Source organism: Nematostella vectensis, chromosome 11 (assembly GCF_932526225.1).
Source record: "Nematostella vectensis chromosome 11, jaNemVect1.1, whole genome shotgun sequence".
Taxonomy (NCBI): domain Eukaryota; kingdom Metazoa; phylum Cnidaria; class Anthozoa; order Actiniaria; family Edwardsiidae; genus Nematostella; species Nematostella vectensis.
In genome coordinates this window covers 5,632,835-5,652,535 of record NC_064044.1, presented here as the reverse complement: position 1 = coordinate 5,652,535, position 19,701 = coordinate 5,632,835, and the positions used below count along the sequence as shown (strand labels likewise).

The 19,701-nt window shown below is 40.9% G+C and overlaps 1 protein-coding gene across 4 annotated transcripts; it reads right to left on the bottom strand.

Moving 5' to 3' along the window:
• Positions 1-259: 259 nt before the first annotated feature.
• On the bottom strand, positions 260-19,528 carry LOC5505447 (extracellular sulfatase Sulf-1). 4 transcript variants are annotated; one of them, XM_032373866.2, is made up of 12 exons: positions 19,409-19,528; positions 13,060-13,519; positions 8,643-8,964; positions 7,687-7,831; positions 6,865-7,043; positions 6,568-6,717; positions 5,392-5,436; positions 4,621-4,973; positions 4,104-4,449; positions 3,388-3,668; positions 2,523-2,665; positions 260-2,025 (listed from the first exon to the last, which is right to left on the bottom strand). In XM_032373866.2, the coding sequence occupies exons 1-12, from the start codon at positions 19,511-19,513 to the stop codon at positions 1,369-1,371; spliced, it is 3,186 nt and encodes a 1,061-aa protein (XP_032229757.2). In that variant the 5' UTR covers positions 19,514-19,528; the 3' UTR covers positions 260-1,368. The 4 variants fall into 4 exon arrangements, with proteins under 4 accessions (XP_032229757.2, XP_032229758.2, XP_048589869.1 ...); XM_032373867.2 differs by lacking the exon at positions 19,409-19,528 and adding an exon at positions 18,042-18,175; XM_048733912.1 differs by lacking the exon at positions 19,409-19,528 and adding an exon at positions 14,083-14,186.
• Positions 19,529-19,701: the final 173 nt, after the last annotated feature.

The window sequence follows — 19,701 nt, the reverse complement described above, 5'->3', positions numbered from 1 at the left end:
CTACACAGCGGTATAAAAATATAAGTTACTTATGCTTATACTTGTGTAGTTCCAGAAAATATCCATCCATAGGGGTGGGGGGTCATACTTCCGACCCCTCTGGAACTAGACGTTAGATCAAAGAGTATTAGATCAGGTCAGTGAAAGGGGGCAGGTAAAAGGGGGTGGGGGGGTATCCCTTGTCCTCGTTTCACGAATCTAAAATCCCGGTTACCGTTTTACACTTTTATGACCCTGTTGACCATGGAGACTACAGTGATACAAGAACTAAGTGCTTTTTATTCCCAGTAAGTAAACATGTGCTCGGTATTGTGGAATTCAAGGAATAACTTACCCCTCTTACGCCACGCTCGCCAAAAAGAACTGAACTGAATGCTGACACAGATATTATTTAAATCAAGAGATGTACCCGCGCTCCAATTTGGATAGGCTCTTAGTATGTTTTTATTCAATGTCTGTGCTATAAAAAAAACTACCAAGATATATCAAAATCTTCCTACTTTGTGCAAATTTGTTTCGTATTGGCATAACTTTTTACGTACAATGGATTGACTACTTTTTGTTAAATGCCCCCGCCCCCAGGCTACAGATGTACATGAACGAAGAACGAACAAAATCAATCATAGGCTTATAACTGCAACACGAAAAAAAAACCCTCTGAGGACTCCCAATCCCATTCATAATAAAGAATTAAGCTCTGCATAAAACTGAGCCGGAACCATGGTACAAACTGTGCTTTGGAGAATGACATTGCTCAACTTCTAAGATTCCATTACATGGGGCCCTGCTTGAAAGCGAGGCTGAAAAGGGGTAGAGTAAAAATAACATTGCTCACAAACGAATTATAGACGCACCCACTACCCCATAGTAACGCATAATACACATCACCAGTTGCTTACTAAATGCTGTTTCTCATATCATCGCCCCGATCGCCACCGTGCGCTACCGTGGCCACTAAGATGAAGTTTCAAGAAAGTGGGTTAATGAGCCTGTTTTGATTGACAACTTCGCCGCACTTTAATGTGCCGCTTAATTATTTCTTTGACACGCTCATTGGCTAGCGAAATACCAATAAGATAGCACGTTTCTAGCATCCTTATTGGCTATTTTCAAGGTGGCCATGGTAGCGCGCGTCACATCGTAAAATTTCAAGCGTTTTTTCATATAATCTCCCGATCGTATGCAAATAGATTGGAACGATGATTTAAGTTCAATGACGCTGGCAGCAAGACGCACGTTCCATCGAGCATGCATGTTGAATTTTGTCAACGTTGTGTTCTGTTCCCGTCGTTATATATCTAAACCACGCTTGTTTCTCATCCGATGTGGGAGATCGGAAGATAGAACCAGCCTAAAGGGAATAACGGATCATGGCTCCAACTGTTTAGTTAGACTATTCGACGCAATGTTCTTAGAGTCTGCATCCTCGTTTGGCATCTTTTGATTTTTCCCTCCCTTCCTCTTCTTTTTCAACTTCTTTAAACCTTTGTTATCGCCCTTTACCTTTCGTTCATTTTCCTCGCCATTAGCAACATTCTTATTCTTCTTTTTTTGCCTCAAACGCTTATTTAGTTTCCTTTGCGCTTTGTCGAGTTTTGTTTTTCTTGTTGGTTTATCATCATTTTCTTCGCTACTTGCATCTTCGTCGTGTTCTTGTTCTGTCACTTCGGAATTTCCATAGTCACTACTGTTCCCATCATGTTCATTTTTCTCCATATTCGCGACAGTCGGTGTCGCCTCATATAATGGAACAGTCGTTAAGGCGTCAGTTGGTTCCTGAGTCGCTTCTGTAGTCATGTCATTAGTAAATAGTGCAGTTGTTGTCTCAACAACACGTGACTGCTCGGTGGGTTCCACCGATGGGGTAGCTCCGAGGAGCGGAGCCTGCACGCTGGCTGAGGAGCTCCGCGGCTTCCCGTGGTAGTGTGTGCAGCTCTCTGCCCCTTTGCACTTGCGCATTTCCTCGAGCTGGTTGTGAAGATCGTAGAGCATGATGGGACTAATGCGGTCCACAATGTTATAGAGCTGGGAAAAGACGTTTTAAAGCATGTTAGACTGCGCATTTTCTGCAAGTATTATAAGAAATAGTTATTATCTACCCGGCTAAAATGCTTGACCAAATGTTTTGATATAGTGTAAGACTGTGGACCCCCCCCCCCCCCAGTCAGACCTGGGACTCAATTGGCGTTTTTGGCAAACGCGGTCACTTCCATATAAGGAAACTAATATATTCCTTATTTGGAAAATCTGCATGATTCTTGTAATTTTTAAGGTAAGTGTACCCCAGGGGCTTCGTAAACTTTATGACTTGTAACCAGGAGAGAAAAACAGTTACTGTGACCATCTTTAGTTAGTTGAGAAGGTCCCTGAAAAGAAACTTAGTTTCCTCGGTACCAGACCCCCAAAACGACAACGTTTGCTTCATATGCTCTTTGCACTCGACATTCTGGCAAGAATGTCGAGCGCAAAGTATCAGGTCTGAATTATTATCCCCCCCTTCTTCATTTTTAATCTTAGCCTACCTGATATGGGTCCAGAGTAAGATCAAAGTATTCCAAGAACTGTGTAATGAACTCGCAGTACAGGAAGTTGTGTGTTGCATTGATGGTCCGAAGGCACCAATACGTATTGTTATTTGAGCTCGGACAAAAACAGAACTCCCCTCCTGAATAGAACAAAGATTGAAATATTGAAATCAAAACAATAAAATAAACAAGACGGTTAGTGGATTTTCCCAAAATTATAACGAATGGTCGGAGCTCTACTTCTGGGCATGACAAAGATGACGTTTGAAATCAAAACAATAAAGATAAAATTGCGTTTCAATGCGCTTGTGCATACCATGATATGATTCCCTATTATTGAAATTAATTATACTATTTTTTCCGAAATGGGCGGATTATCGAGCTCGATCTCTTACTTGAGAGTAAAAAAATATTGAATGGGATCCTTTGTAAGCGTTCCATTCCGAGTCTTGACCAGCCCCTATTTGTTTTGTTTTGTGATTTGGTTTTTGCTGTTGTTGCTGTTATAAATGTTGTTGTGTGCAGCTTCTAGTGGTTGTGTTATTGCTGTTAATATTGTTGAGTTCAGCTATTATTGTTGTTGTTCTGTTTAATTTTGTTGCGCTCCAGCCGATATTGCCGTTGTGTCCTTTGTGCTATCATTGCTGATAAATATTGTGTGGTCCCTCACCCCCCCCCCCCCCCCCCCCCCCCCAATCGCCGCCGGGTCACCCTGAGTCTTTTCTTATTGAAGGACCGTCCAATAACTATCATTTTCCATACGATAAATATGAACTGCACACCCCCACCCCCCTCGGCAAATCCCGGTTGTTGCTGTCGTCGTTGTACCAAAATCTTTGTATATAATCAAAGGCGTTCTTACCAGTCCAAAGAGGAGGCACTTTCCAGTGATAATTCGTCTGATAGAAGCAACTGAGCCCTGGAACAGAACATTTGGATCGTCGCGGGTTAGACTTCTTCTTTTCCTTCTTGATCTTCTTTCTTTCCGCCAAACTCTGAGCCTTCTGTCGTTTCTTTTTCATCTCGGCGGCTTGTAAGACGCCAGCACGCAGGCGCCAAATCTTTTGCCCCCGCCGCTTCTGGCTACGTTTAGGTCGTGATCTCGCGGAAGGTTCCGGGCATGGACAAGGGAACTCTTCGTATCTGAAATTAAGAACACAAAACATTAATCCATTAATACCCTGTGTGGTATTTTGAGCGTTTAGAGGATCAATTATGTTGTTTTCCTTTTTCGATTTGGAATTTGTCTAAAATCCTGATGTATCATGGCCTAGGAGTAATTGCTATCACCTTGGTTGGATGTATATCTCCAATTCCATTACCTGCGTACCTTCAGCTCACTGTGTCTATTTCGCATTTATGATTCAGGACCGTAGCAGGGGGTGCGGCACTGGGGGCACCCCCCCAATATTTTAAAAACTTATACGACCAGTAGGGGCGTGGCTGTGCCCCCCTAATATTTTCTTAATAGTTCTGTATTGTGCCCCCCCCCCCCCAAAAAAAAAAAATATATATATATATATATATATATATATATATATATTACGTGGCCTGCTACGGCTATGTGATTTGTTTTACCTTTCTTTAAAATGTCTCACAGTCTCTTGCTCTTCTCTCATTCTCTGTAGCTTCCTTTTTCTCCCTCTCAAGCTCTCGAGCCTTTGCCTGACTCCCGCAATCCGCTTATTCAGTCTCTGCAGCTTGGAGTCGAGGACTACCGGCAAGGGGGGCGTGGTCGGCACTGAGCTACTGCCACGTGACAACATCTTGCTCCGTTCGCGGCGTTTTTGTTGTTTGATCATGCGTGCTAGCTCCCGCATGAGCCTGCGCTGTTTGAGAGACAGCGGTTTGCGTTGATCACGTATCGATCTCCGATGCCTGGTTTTATCAACTTGATTGAGGTAAAGATATTGAGTGGCATCGTCTGAGATAAAAAAACAAATGCACGATAGTCAAACATTTTAGTGATTATTGGCATCACCATTATTTCCATCTTTGCCATCATCATCAACACCACCATCATCATCATTATCACTAATACAATCTTTAACGTCATATTAACCGTCATTTGAAATGATATCCAAATCATACTTACCTCCGTATGGCATATCATCTATGTTGTCATACGGTCCGACACTTGTCACACGCGGTCGATAACAAGTACACATTTCCCGGGCCGGACTTGTCGTCGGTGGTGACCCATAATAACCGGATGTCTGTCCGACTTTTTTGCACTTGCGCAATCGCGGGAGGTTATTGACCTTGATGCAGTGCCATTTTTGGTCGGGTTTGCACGGTAGCTGATTGGCTGGTTCGGAACAAAACCTTTCAAGTACGGCAGCTTTGCTCATCCGTTGCCCCGGCTTCGTCTCGTCGACATCTTTGTGCAAGCTTGACTTGGGAATGATAAACTGGCTCGGGGTTTTAGTTTTTTGGATTCGGATTTTCCTGTATGTAAAAGGAGTATAACAATAAAGTATGAATAAAACCTTTATTTTATACCACTCAGGGTAGTTCTATCGGGAGCTTAAATCTCCTGCTATCAACAGGAGCTTATTTCTCAACAGGAGTAATCTTTACCTTTCTATGGTACAGTCTTAGAAAATGTCCTAGCAGCCGGGCCAAGTTAGCGGCCAAAAGACAAATCGAGAAATGAATGATTAGTGGGAGAAGTAGGGCTCGAACAGTAGTACAGGGGGAGGGGGCAAGGGAAAATGCATAAACAACAGGGGGATGTAAAGATGTAGAACGCTTTAATATAACATAGAGAGCACGTGCGCAACATTGGATACGCTCTTGAGTCCTGTAGTTCTGCTTTTCCTCTACGGAATTTCAAATTTATTTCCTACTAGAATATGTATCTTACCCTCTCTCGATCAGAAATGTGTCGCGCCAGGGCTGAGTATCTTTTCTGCAGAAAAGAAGACAATTTTTGAGAAAAGACGGGCAATACGAAAAAGAGAAATAAACTATCCGATTGACATGAACTTTAAGCGCGCTAAATGTTTCAGTGCACATAATATCACTTCGAAACCCTCGGAGTTATAGGAGGTTTGTGTAAATAACACTGTGATGGTCGCATGCTGACCGCCTAGCTATTGGTGGCCACGGTAGCGCGCGTCGCACTATAACACTTTGTATTGGTGGCCACGGTAGCGCGCGTCGCACTATAACACTTTGTATTGGTGGCCACGGTAGCGCGCGTCGCACTTTAACACTTTGTCTTGGTGGCCACGGTAGAGCGCGTCGCACTATAACACTTTGTATTGGTAGCCACGGTAGCGCGCGTCGCACTATAACACTTTGTATTGGTGGCCACCCTAGCGCGCGTCGCACTATAACACTTTGTATTGGTGGCCACGGTAGCGCGCGTCGCACTATAACACTTTGTATTAGTGGCCACCCTAGCGCGCGTCGCACTATAACACTTTGTATTGGTAGCCACGGTAGCGCGCGTCGCACTATAACACTTTGTATTGGTGGCCACCCTAGCGCGCGTCGCACTATAACACTTTGTATTGGTGGCCACGGTAGCGCGCGTCGCACTATAACACTTTGTATTAGTGGCCACCCTAGCGCGCGTCGCACTATAACACTTTGTATTGGTAGCCACGGTAGCGCGCGTCGCACTATAACACTTTGTATTGGTGGCCACCCTAGCGCGCGTCGCACTATAACACTTTGTATTGGTGTCCACGGTAGCGCGCGTCGCATGGTAAACTTTGTATTGGTGGTCACGGTAGCGCGTCGCATGGTAAACTTTGTATTGGTGGTCACGGTAGCGCGTCGCATGGTAAACTTTGTATTGGTGGTCATGGTAGCGCATGTCGCACTATAACAATTTGTATTGGTGGCCACGGTAGCGCGCATCGCACTAAAACACTTTGTATTGGTGGCCACGATAGCGCGCGTCGCACTATAACACTTTGTATTGGTGGCCACGATAGCGCGCGTCGCACAATAATACTTCGTATTAGCTGCCACGGCAGCCTGCATCGCATTATAAAAGAGTGCAAAAAGAAAGAAACAAAAAGATATTTACCTTCTACGTCGGGCCTTCTCTGACTTTCCTGGCCTGGAGCGTCTAAAGAGTCTCATAATGGATGTACCATCCATAGTCTTTGGAGGCCTGACACCAGCAATGTCCAGGAAAGTAGGGGCCAGGTCAATATTCAACACCATCTCGTGCATCCTGGAAAAGGAAAGGCCAGGAAGAGTCAATAAGTACTTCATATGATATGATTTATTCCTGCCAGTCGTCCGTCGCATACCAACAAATTAAAAATTAGGCCCGAAAAACTAACATGTCGCTACTAAAATACCCAATCGAAAATCTTACTTGGAGTCTGTGGGAATCCCAGGACCACGCACGAAGAAAGGAACCCTTATGTCGGACTCGTACGGCATGGATTTGCCCTTGACCAAGCCGTATTGTCCCAAGTGGTAACCGTGATCAGAAGAGAAAAAGATATAGGTATCCCGGTCATATCCAGTCTCTTTCAGCATATCCCAGATACGCTGTGAAATACAATGGGACATTAAGCATGATATGACGTCACGCATATCAACGAAAGTTGATAAGCTTGATGACGTCAAGCTTACCTGAATATAAAGGAACAAATCAACATAGGGCTAGAGTGATATACATCACCAACAAACCACCTGGTATCTCTACAGCTTGTCTGTAGTCTTTCAAGTGATATCATTAACTGAATTTTGTCATCCACGGAGAGTAGAGTCTGTAGTCTTTCTTGTTATCATTACCTGAATATTGTCATCCACGGAGAGTAGAGTCTGTAGTCTTTCAAGTGATATTATTACCTGAATATTGTCATCCACGGAGAGTAGAGTCTGTAGTCTTCCTAGTTATATCGTCACCTAAATACTGTCATCCACGGAGAGTAGAGTCTGTAGTCTTTCTAGGTATATCATTACCTGAATATTGTCATCCACGGATAGTAGTCTGTAGTCTTTCTAGTTATATCGTCACCTGAATACTGTCATCCACGGAGAGTAGAGTCTGTAGTCTTTCTATGTATATCATTACCTGAATATTGTCATCCACGGAGAGTAGAGTCTGTAGTCTTTCTATGTATATCATTACCTGAATATTGTCATCCACGGAGAGTAGAGTCTGTAGTCTTTCTATGTATATCATTACCTGAATATTGTCGTCCACGGAGAGTAGAGTCTGTAGTCGTTTGCGCTGGAGCATGTCAGAGAAATCCGACTTTTGTTGCGTCATAGGTGGCGTTACTCGAACGATCCAGTGCTTGTCAGGCGAAGTAAAATTCCAGTTAGGAGTCCTGTGGACACAGGAGAACCGTGCATAATTCTTGTCAAGCTAACCCCAGCAGTTATCATACAGATATCACTTAGAGTCAACCCCGATAGGAAAAAAAACTCTCCCCCTCCCCCTGCGCAGCATATACCCAAGATGGCGACCGTTCCATATCAGGAAACTAATATATTCCTTATTTTGAAATCCTGCACGATTCTTATCATTTTTTAAGGCTGGCGTACCGCAGGTGCTTCGCAAACTTTATGAATTGTATTCAGAAGAGAAAAACAGTGACTGTGACCATCTTTAATCAATGGAGAAAGCCTCTGAAAATAAACTAAAATTGCTCGGTACCAGACCCCTAAAACGGTTTCTTTATATGTAACAGCACTTCGTGAACCCCCACTTCATAACATCATCTCTTTACCCATTGTCTTGGCTATCAAAGGAAGAAAAAAGCTAAGCTTTGTTTACTCTGTGTTCACCCAACCTTAATTGCGTCATGTTAATAAGGGCTGGCTACCTTAGACAAAACAGGATAGGCCTTAGCCTCCTCCGCAGGCATTTCGATTGTTTTGGGACTTTTTCAATATTTTTATAAATTGGGCTTTCCTGTAGTACTATTCATGGAAGACAGGGAACTAAGGGCGAGTTGAACCGGAAGCCGGAAGAGGGGAGGGGGATATCCATTACTCCCAGCCCCCCGTTATTTCTTGATCACGTCACAAGAAGCCCGAAATAAAAAAAATAAACCTTTTTCCCAATAAAAGACCTAAAACACTAGAGACACCTGAGTAGGCTAGGGTACCCTGTGGTTTACAACGTGTTTGCCCCACCTTGGTGCCGTCGCATTGGGGAAATGATCCTGGTATTGTGGCGCTCCGTCCTCAGGTCCATGCGGCGCAGAGTGACTCACAACCATCATAATCGGTCGGTCGGGTTTTCGCGCTTTGGAATTTTTGAAAAAAGAGATGGCATGATCTGTGATGACGTTCGTGAAGTAATCGTTCTCGTAATTATTTTGGTGTTTCTTGTAGAATGTGTTGTGTCGTAGAACGTAGTTGTAGAAGCGAGAGTTCCGGATAAGACCAGCCCATCGATGCCAGCCATAGGGGATGTAGCTCCCATCGTATGCATTCAGATATTTACCGAAATAGCCTAGAGAACAAAAAGAAACAGGTCGACGAGGTCAGCGAAACGGGGCAGATGAAGGGGGTTGGTGGGGGGGGGGGGGGGGGGGGGGAGAAGAGAAAGGAGGGATAACAAGTATATTGTTAAAATAATACTATCTTATTGATACTGTTTACAAAATAATAAGCTAAACAAGAACAGCAGCAAATATAATACCATATTAGACTGGAAGACGCTAAGCTTCAAACATTGTTCTCTGAAATTTTCAGCGATTAGGATAAAAAAAAAAACATCAAAACACATAAAGGATTACTGATTGCACCGACAAATGGCATTCGAAAAACTAGTCATGATTTTAATACCCAGGTTCCAGAGTTTCGAGCGTGCTGTTGTCACGGTAACAGTAAGAATTTATTTATTTTGGAATCATGACCTGTGGTTTGGCTTACAAAAGGAGTCAAAGTTCGTCTCTAACGATGTGATGACAGTGCGTTATTTGACAGGACCGCAAAAACCGGAAATCGAAATCGCCATGAAAGAATGCTAATCCAAAGAGCAGCTAGACGATTTTTGAAAGACCTTTGTGATAGTCCTAAAAGCAGCTGCTATTGTGATCGTGGATATCGAATTAAATACCCCATCCCTCCCCCCTTAGCTTATTAACTGAGTGGTTGGGCCAAATTTTCAGACGTCAGGGAGTTTTTTAATTTGTTTACTGCCGCTCTTAGTGACGTCACGCACGCCTTCCCCACAAGCTTGTGAGCGGCTGCAAAGCAGATAGGATTTGTTTTGCTGTGAGTTTTAGAAAGCGCAAAATGTCGTATAACACATTTTGCATTCATATTTACATCGTTCTAACTTTTTGGAAATTATTAACGAAATCTGTTTTACTTGCATTTTATACACTCTTATAATTAGAAGTAAATACAATTACACTCTTTTTTTATAAGAACGTCTAGCTTAATTTTCAGTTGAGGCTGGGCCGTTTTTTTTTTTGGAAAATTTTGAGGCTAAATATCTTCTTAACAATGTTCTTATATTTTAGTGTATATAAGAATATAATACCCAGTGAATTGTAAGGAAAAGAATCAAACTAATGATCAATAGCAATAATAAGGTTGTTACTATGACCACAATTTGATTCTGCCTTTTATAACGCATCAGGACTGAAAAAAAAGAGAAAATTGTTCTGTTATCAGAGCTTCGTCACGTTCTTCGCATGTTCTTGAAATTTGGTGAAATCTCGGGCTGGACTTTCTTACAAAATGTATATCAAAACCTCTGAGGCCCTTGTGTGGTTTTGTGGAGGATGTGGAAATATGTTGGAAAACATCTGGAATACATTTTCACGTGCAGTCTCTCTTTACCAGGGTCCTTTGCCCTTAATAATTATTTTTTTTATCCTTGATGAGCTCGGTAAAATTTTGTTACTTTGATAGTTGTACCATAACGTATTCTTACGGCGTTTTTAAAAATTTGTTCTAATTTGAAATGTAAATTTTGAAAAGTCTGACAATGAATGCTGATATGTTTTTACGTACGGGACATTTTCGAGCTCAGAAAACTTTTCGAGCTTACAAAAATTAGAACGTATTGGAAAATAGCGTCATTAGCTCATTTCTCCTCGAATTCTTCCATATGTTATATACCTATTGGATTCCACAACACAATACAACATAAAATGTAAAAGTTGCTCTTTGTGGTAAAACCGTGAGCACCAAAAATATCCTTGGAATGTTTATTTTCTTTTGACGAATCACAAGCGACAATTCAGTTGACTGTTTGCAATTCAAACATGTGATTGGTCAAACCAAACGTTTCAATACATATTTCCATTGTTCAAGGTTTGACTTTGAAATTTTTTTGCTGTCTGAAAAACAAAAAAAGAAAAGTATGGGCTGGTATTTTCTTTTGAAAGATGTAAATCATCCTTTCAATATTAAGAATATTTTGTCAAAACATTTTTAGAACATGAAATAAGGGATAGTTATTTTGGTATGACTGAAAATCAGCCTAATAATGTCACAGCTCAAGCTCACATTTGTTCGAGACTCACACTAAAATCACTCAAGACTGCACCGAGATGTAATAGGTGATAATTGTTATTCCCTCTGTGAAGTGTCGCAAAAATCAGCTACCTCTACAACTTTACAGAGATAAATACAATTACCATTTTTATGAGCTCGATGATTCTCGTGTGTTTTTATTGTGAATTTCTCACAAGCAACACCAAAACTCCAAAACTTGAGCTTTGGCTTCCTGTAATGCATCCTCGGGGACCCAGGGCGTACTGAGAGTAAACAAGCATAACGCCAGACGAGCGCCGCGGGGTGAGAAAGAGGGAGAATGAAGAGAGGGGAAAAGACGTTTTTTTTCTTCTTTCCTTTTCTCCTTCCTCCCCCGCGGCGCGCTCGTCCGCTTCCGGCTCGCGCTCGTTACGCTCAGCGCTCGTTTCCGCTCAGTACGCCCTGGGTCCCCGAGGATGGACACACGGCTGAGATTTCGGAAACGAGCGCTGAGTGTAACGACGCGCGCTCGTCCGCTTCCAGCTCGCCCTCGTACGCTCAGCGCTCGTTTCCGCTCAGTACGCCCTGGGTCCCCGGGGGTGCCTGTGATGATATTACATTTATCACGTTTAGCTACTTCCAGGCCAGCATTTGATAGGAGTAACCTTAAGGTGACGTACTACAATTGTTTTGGCTAAACAGCTCATCTTTAGGATCATTGATTGCGCCGGCAAATGGGTTTTGTAAACATTGGCATGATATTAATGTGCTTACACTATTTCCATAAAATAAAACCTAAATAATTACCACTCATTTAGGCACTATCGATGAACCAAAACAGGTTGAATAAAGGCAAATACAAAAGAACAATGCTCATATTTAGTTTCCTATAGAATACTTATTTTAAGATCGATTTTCGAATTTTTTAGTTCTTCGATTGCTGGCTTTTAGTAAAAAAACAAACAAACATAAATGGTCACATCACTAAAAACATAGAGACTTCTTGGAGTTTTATTGGCAGTGGCTAGGGAAATCAACAAAAAATACTGTCATACGGCATCACATAATAATGGCATTCTTTGCTCGGTTAAATGTTTTTTTTTCTTTTGTTCACCCCTTTTAACATGTGTGTCCTAAAGACAATTATTTTTAGCTTAATTTTGACAGGGAAACAAAAAAATAAAAATAAAAACTACCTCTAAAATATGTCGAAGGAAATATTTTTGTGATACACATCAAGTTGGTGGGGAAAATACAATTCGTGAAACCCTACTGTATGCTTATGCCAAACCATTTTTGGCGTTTCTTTTTTAAGCATACCTATTAGTAAACATTAAAATTTTTCAGTTCATATGGAGCCGAAGATATATTCGGCGCCAGCTTTTACCCCACATGCTGATGAATGATGGTGGTCGAAAACATTCCAAAGCTATTCAAAAAAGAAACTACAGTTTTATCACGGATTAAACGCTTAACACCAAAAGAAACGCCAATCGTTAGGTATCTTGTTTCCTGTAAATAGAAAACCAAAGAAAAAGCAAATCTTTGGATATCTCGACATGGGCTGTATTATCGATATGAGAGAGCGTGGGACTTGTCTTTTCTAGTCTAAGATAAAAATGCTGAATATGCAAAAACTGGTCCAATACTCTACTTTTGACCAATCGGGAGGGTATAATCTAGGATTATGGCCCTATCTGAGGAAGTAGTAAACTTCTCAATTAGCAGCTCATTCGGTGGGCATAATTCGTCTTTGTGGAGGTATAGAGAGGCATACTTGTGCCACTTGGGTCAAAGGGTTATTTGGGGTAGCCCAGTGTTCTGAAGATGATGATGATCAAAAAAATTTGACATTGTTTATCAAAGTCTGCATCTCGCTGGACACACAACTTGAAAATTCATTTAAAATTTCCCACAGCGAGTTCAGGAATTTGGATAATAACTATAACGAGCGCTTTGGTTTTTATTCATCTGGTTGCTTGTTTGCTGTCGTTATCATCTTAACACTCAATAAAAGACTAATTAATATGTCCCTAGCGTGCCAGACATTATGAATATTTGCACTCTAAAGTTGCTGGTAAACAATTTGACCGTTCGTGTTCAGGGTTGAACTTACCTGTCTGATAACCAGCTTCCGCAACGTATCTTGCGAAGTTTCTTTTCTCTGGACCTCTTCTCCAGCTCAAAGACGAGCAGTTCACGTTGTTGGTCAGCACGTTGTGATTGTGTGCATACATTCCGGTAAGAATCGAAGATCTCGAAGGACAACATATCGGAGAAGTCACAAATGCATTCACAAACTGTGTACCTCCTTTGAAAATCTCCCGTGTCTTGTTCATAACATCCATAGAGCCAAGTTCAGTGTCCTGATCATCAGTCATGATGAAGATTATATTAGGTTTTCGCCGAGATTTTCCATGACGTTGTCGTTCTCTTTTAAAGCCTGAAGTCTGCCATAACAAGCATAGAATAACAAGGACGAGTATCGCTATGCTCTTCAGTGAAGTCCCGGCCATGATGAACCGAACTTCTCTCACTTCGCCCGCGACGGAGCGTTCTTGGCGAAACTCAAATTTCTGTGAGGGAATTTCAAGACAGAAGCATTGTTCAGCTCAAATTAATAATATGCTAATACTCTAGTTTACAAATGAACCATTAAAATAATCCGCAACTTCGATTATGAATGGATTAGGGATTCAAAATATTAAACACACAGTTTAAAAGTCTTACTAGAATGGTGCAATCATTTCGGATGCGAATAGACAATTGTGTATAAAAACTCTTAGGTAGTCCAATCAAACGTTTTATGGTCAATCAAATTTTACAGGATTGATCAAATATAAATGCCCTATTCAATTAACTATAAGTGTAGTTTAATTAAGGCAAACATCGTACCAATTTCCACGTTGCGGCCTTGTGATGGCTAACGAAAGGCGAAGAACTCCGAAGCACGCCGGCCTAACCTTCGCGGTGCTTCAACTACACTGGGTTTCACGAAGTTAAAGCGACCGCTTAAACGTATGACTTTCCGTGACGTCGAATAAAAACCCCGAAAAAGGAAACCCTACCTTTCAACGTCAGGCGAGAATATCAAAGAAAATATTTCCGGAAGTCATCTAGGCTACAAAGTAAACATTACCCTGAAGTTTGTGATGATTTGAAGCACATTTGTCAGAAGTTAGAACAGTGATGGCAAGTCAAGGGGGAATTGTGCTGATTGGGATGTCTGGGAATTCAGATGAGCTTCAAGTTTTTTTTTTTCTGACCCCAGCAGGATACGAAAACAACGTGGATACTCAATATAGGTATCTTGTTTCTATGACTTGGGCATTTGACCTTTTACGAGGGGATGAAAGAAAAAAAAAATGCATAGACGCCAGAGGGGCTGACCGAGCGATAGTCTGCTTGATGATAGATTGGAAAGATACGGGCTTCGGCACCTCTGCTACTCGATTTCAGGACAATCTCTGAGCGAAACTTTTGGAAAAAGAACGTCTTTTTAAAGTTCGTTCTTTTTGCCCCTTTTATCCCGTTATAACATTTCCAACAAAGGAACTTGACAAGTATTAGCGTCAATGCGAGCACTGGCAAAATACAGCGAACAATCGTTGGGAATGGAGATCCTTTCTCAGAAATTACTTTGTTCTTTAGACTGGTAGAAAAAATGAATTCTAAATTATCAACTTTCGGTTAACACCAAACGCCGTTCCACCGCTTTTAACTTCATAATTTACAAACTTCCAATGTATTAGGTGGTTTTCAAGGAATTATTTTTTATCACCTTTTATTTCAACATAACATAACATAACGAGACCCAAAAATCTCAAATCTTACTTTCGTAGTGAGACCCTTTTTTCTCCGGGATCAGACAAAATTTTCCTTTCTTTTCAAACTGCATCAGGAAATTCTAACTGTAAACTTTGTAACATCGGACGTGAGATTTCACCGCTTCGCCTCACAGGAGTGTCTCGCAGACTTCATGTAGTAGTTTCCGGGTGCGATCTTTCCTTGTCAATTATTGAGCGGTATATTTTCGGCGTCCTCAGCGCAATATGCAAACAGTTTGTACGCGTACGTGACCTCTCTTTTCAGCTAAGAGGATACCCACGAGTAGGTGTGATATGGAAGCTAATTTTCTTATTTTTAAATTAGATAGTGCTGATTTGTGTGCAACAGATGACACAATTTATTTTCATAATTCGAGAGGAAAGCACTAATTCCCTTTTACCGGATTTTCAATTGACGGTGGTATAAATTTCTTTGATGTTTTTTTTTCTCTTTTTGGCTCCTTTTTGAATCCGAATTTTATTGCAAATACGCATGTGCAGAAACCCAGCGTTCTTTGGGGTTTAACTTCAAGTCCCTAAGCATTAAGTTACAAGTTTGGTGACATCTCGGCGGTACGTTCTAGTCATCAAAGATATAGGACACATCAGATGATTCTTTAAAGGGTCTTATTCTCTGTATAAAAATGTATGACGTCTGTCTTTCGAGACCTTTCGTCGTAGACACTTGGTGTTTTGCTCTTTTCTAAACGGAGATTCAAGTCCGCCTAAGTACGTTAACACGTCATGTTTTTTTTTTTCGAAAGAGTGTTGCATGCCAATGTTTCGCATTTTTGAAGTACAAATTCTAAATATGAAAATGACAAGCCCTCAATGAAATATAGCAGCACAGCATTTTATTATCGGGTATAAACTAGCCAGAGCAAAACTGCCACTAAATAAACGCAAAACTCTACTAGGGATTCCTTTATGTTCCTTTTCTGTCAAATAAAGCTTTATAAAAAAAGAAATTCGGGTTCAACGGTCGAACTTACGCAACCGTTTTACACATAGGTATATGCTTTCATCAGCTATGCGCGTCTAGTCCGTACATGCCATGATAACGCATACCGAGTTTTGCTCGAGAGAGACTATCTTCCAGCCAAGCGGGGAAAAAATCTGCACTTTAAATATAAATGTAAAACTTCATGTTAAGTCGTTAGTTTTTTTTTATACTAGGCGTCTTATAAGATTTTGCAATATGTAGACGATTACAGTTGGAAAACATGATATGAAAAGAAAAAGTCCATGGTATAAATATTAATGAACAAAGAAGACATATCACTTGCTTCTATGAAGTATGTTCCAAGGAAAGGTGGAAGGAATAACTAACATAAATAGAACGATTAAATAAATGAAACTAAAGATAAAACTAATTTCACACAAGTGGGGCTACTTCCAATTATATACAGCGAGAACTTTCCATCACATAAAACGTGCGGTAGCAATTCGTATCTTTAAACTGATCAAATTAAGCACTCATGGGCTTCCGTAATAAGACTTTTGACATCGGCTATCAGATCAGGGACAGAGTCGTGGGAATTTCTGAAAAGGTAGCTGACAATATTTTTGTTTAATTTAAAGTAATGCTCATATACTAGAATTTGTATCTAGGGTTTCCTTAGACACACTCAATATGCCGAGGTGCTGTCGAGCATGCTGACCCCCAATGCCAAAAATCTTTGTTACAGGTTTAAGGAATGTCGATCAGCTTCTCCTTTGCTATTTTTATAATTGAAAATACAACGGTTTATTTGCAAGAAATTTTCAAAATAACTATCCACGATTGAAGTCTGATACTTTACTAATGATATTTGATTAAACTTTCTCAGTTATTTGCTTGAATTAGCCGATAAAAAATGGATTCTTTGTGTGACTCGGCATTGAGCGGGAGCATAAAATGGCGGCGTAATTGGCCCGTTCCTATAAACACACACTTCGACATTGGCGAATGCTGTTTATTTAGGGCCACAGTATATATATGTATATATATATCTTGGTTTGTAGGAAAAAAACACGCGAACTACCGTTTCATCTCTACAAGCCTGTTTCGTGGTTGCCCAGTCATCTCCTGATACATATATAGCAGTCCTTTCAGTTAGTCAGAAAAGGGCATTGACTCGCAGCTTGCACGGTCCCTACCCCCCCCCCCCCCCCCCTCCCTCTTGGCCGCAAAAATTGGGTCATTTCTTTTTCGAACAGCCGTCAAAGGAACCCAAGGAAATACTGGAAACACGCCTTATATACACCCGAAAGGTTCCCTCATTATCCCATGAAGGATGGGTAAATTTAACGATCGAATTTGTTGGGTATTATGGTGTTTAGCTTCAACGAGGCGTCAGGCTATTCTTTGCCTGCTCCAACCACAGAAATCGATGTCTGCTTTGGGATTTGTGATAACACATTCGTAATCGGGGTATGGGCGATTGCCGTTGGAGCCCGGGGGGGGGGGGGGGGGGGGGGGGGCGTTGGAGCCTTCCCTTTGCATTATTCTATAGCAGTAATATGTTATTGGGTTACAGGATGTTGGGGTATTTGAAAACGGAAAGCGCTGAGACCACGTACCAGTAAGCCAAGAAATGTGTAATTATCGTGGATATAGTTTGTCGTAGAAAATCAAAAGGGAGTGTATCTGTTGTCTGCTAAGGCCCGAGCTTCAAGCTTGAAACACTACTCTACAGTCACCAATACGCGGAATTACAAAGGTGGTCGTGAAGTACGCTTGGCCTTGAAGCACGAGGGTTTTGTAAAGTTGTATGGGTTTGCTACCGGTATTTTGTCTAATAAATTCTAAGGAAAAAATCTCCATTAGTTATAGTTGATAATAACGATAAAAAATAAAAAAAAACTTTTCTATAGAGAAGTACCGGTCTACCTCGAAGCCTTGATATTTCGGGGTTCATTGGAATCCCCGGTGCAGAAAGAGGCTTCTAAATTAAACATTTGAATTTATATCTATAAAAGGGAGATGAACCGTGCTCCCTGCTATGTCAAACACTGCATCCTTCGAGCTGGTTGGTTTTACGTTATGCGAAAAAAAACAAATAAGGGAAACTAAATACCATTGACCAAAAAACACAAGTCGCCATGGACAACGAAAACACTCGGGTAGCAGCCCAGGCTTGGTAAGGAGGAACAAAATATCTTCATACACTTTTGTGAAACAATAGCACATAGAATACATCCAAATTTAAAAAATCTCAAACCCATGGCAATGCGAGTCGTTTTAGTTTAGCTAAATAGTGGGAAAGTTGATAAAGGTTTGCATACATACCTATCTGACTTTTGCTAAGCAAAGAAATAGTCTCGTACCAGAAATATGTAGCCTCGCGAACGGATGCACGGTTCTTTGTCTGGCACGTATGGAGAAATACTAATATTGCGCTATAATGAATAAAGGGCGCGTGCTGAGACCTCGTGCTAGTAAATTAGAATCATGCTGGCATTCGCTCAGGTTTATCGACTGGCATAAGAACATGCCCAACTGAGCAGATGAAGTTATATAGTATTACGGGTATACGATAGGGCTAGAGTGCTACTAGTGGCAAGAAAACCAAAACAAAGGTCGTATGTTTAAAGTTATTTATCAATTTGAAGGGAGCAAGAGCCCAACATGTTTCTATTGGTAGAAAGAGGACGAGTAAATTAAAATACCGAGTTTGAAATTGATACAGGTACTGTTATTTTTCAGAACTTCTTAATTTAAAGTTTTATTACTTCATATCAAAAGCGACGAACAAATAAAATAAATGGAACCACTTTTAGGAATTATCTCCATTAACGAATTTCAAGAGACAATTGCGCTAATTTTCAATTGCACTAGCTTCGGCACAACACATGTATTTCTTCATTAAATCTGACAAGATTCTAACTAATTAAAGTTGTCCCCGCTGATAAGGAGCTATCGTGCATTCAAACCCCTATGTTCCTATCCAAGTTTACGTTATTCAGCCTTGATCAGTATTCCGCCGCCAACCTAGCTCCCAGGTTTACCCTATGCGATCGAGGTCGAAGACAAGGTCGTACCGCGCGGTTTAATCAGCCCTTTTTCCTTCAAAATTGTGACGTTTTACCGGCGAACTGTTTTACTTTTAACAACAAAAAAAAAAAACTGGAGCAAACTAGACTATTAATTTTATAAAAGACTCCTTAAATGGCAAACAAACATGTACTCTTTTATACAATGGTTTTAAAGCTTTACACTATGTGAAAACAGCGACTTAATTAATTTATAGCTTTACTCGAACAATTTCGCAAATGGTTGTGAGCTTATTTTGTCCGAGTACGCGCATGCGCATACATCATTAAGAGTGATTGACCTAAAAAAGCCTGGAAACGAGCAGAATTTCTTAATCATCAATAACCCACCATTATAAAAAATGCCGGCAACTTGGAGCGACCGCTAAGACAAATGAATATTCTTTCTTCTTCAAATACATAACTCCATGTCTTTGTTTTTAGGAAATAGGTTAAAACATGCAATATACATTTTTTGCCGAAAATAAGACTAGGCGATTCAAAGAGCCCTGAAAAAAATCCAGTCAATAAAGAGTACAATGAGCTGCCGTAAAACAATACTAGCTATTTTATATTTTCACACCAAGTTATATCAGGACGTTAAACGATTCAAATTCCACTTACCGAGTTGATATATTCTATATTGTCAGTCCTCGAGGCCAAGCCAGGGTGTTGGACTCCATTTAATGTTCTCAACTCAAAAGTCTCTCTCCTATTGCTCTCTACCATTCAACAGTCTTGATTAATCACAATTCCTTCAAAAAAGTTGTGAACTTAGACGAAGGATTAAGGCAAATGTATTGTTTTACCGCATAAAAATACTGCCGATTCATTAACTCTACGAGAAACCGCATGAACAAATAAAGTGGATGCCGAAAATGTGAATAATTTCCCTTCACCTTAAATTGTAAGGAAAC

Excerpts from the sequence above, each read along its gene's own strand:
- LOC5505447 (XM_032373866.2), bottom strand. The coding sequence starts at position 19,513 with ATGGTAGAGAGCAATAGGAGAGAGACTTTTGAGTTGAGAACATTAAAT. Across the intron at positions 13,520-19,408 it reads ATATAGAATATATCAACTCG|AAATTTGAGTTTCGCCAAGA; the intron begins GTAAGTGGAATT and ends ATTCCCTCACAG. Across the intron at positions 7,044-7,686 it reads CCGTGGACGACAATATTCAG|CGTATCTGGGATATGCTGAA; the intron begins GTAATGATATAC and ends TGTATTTCACAG.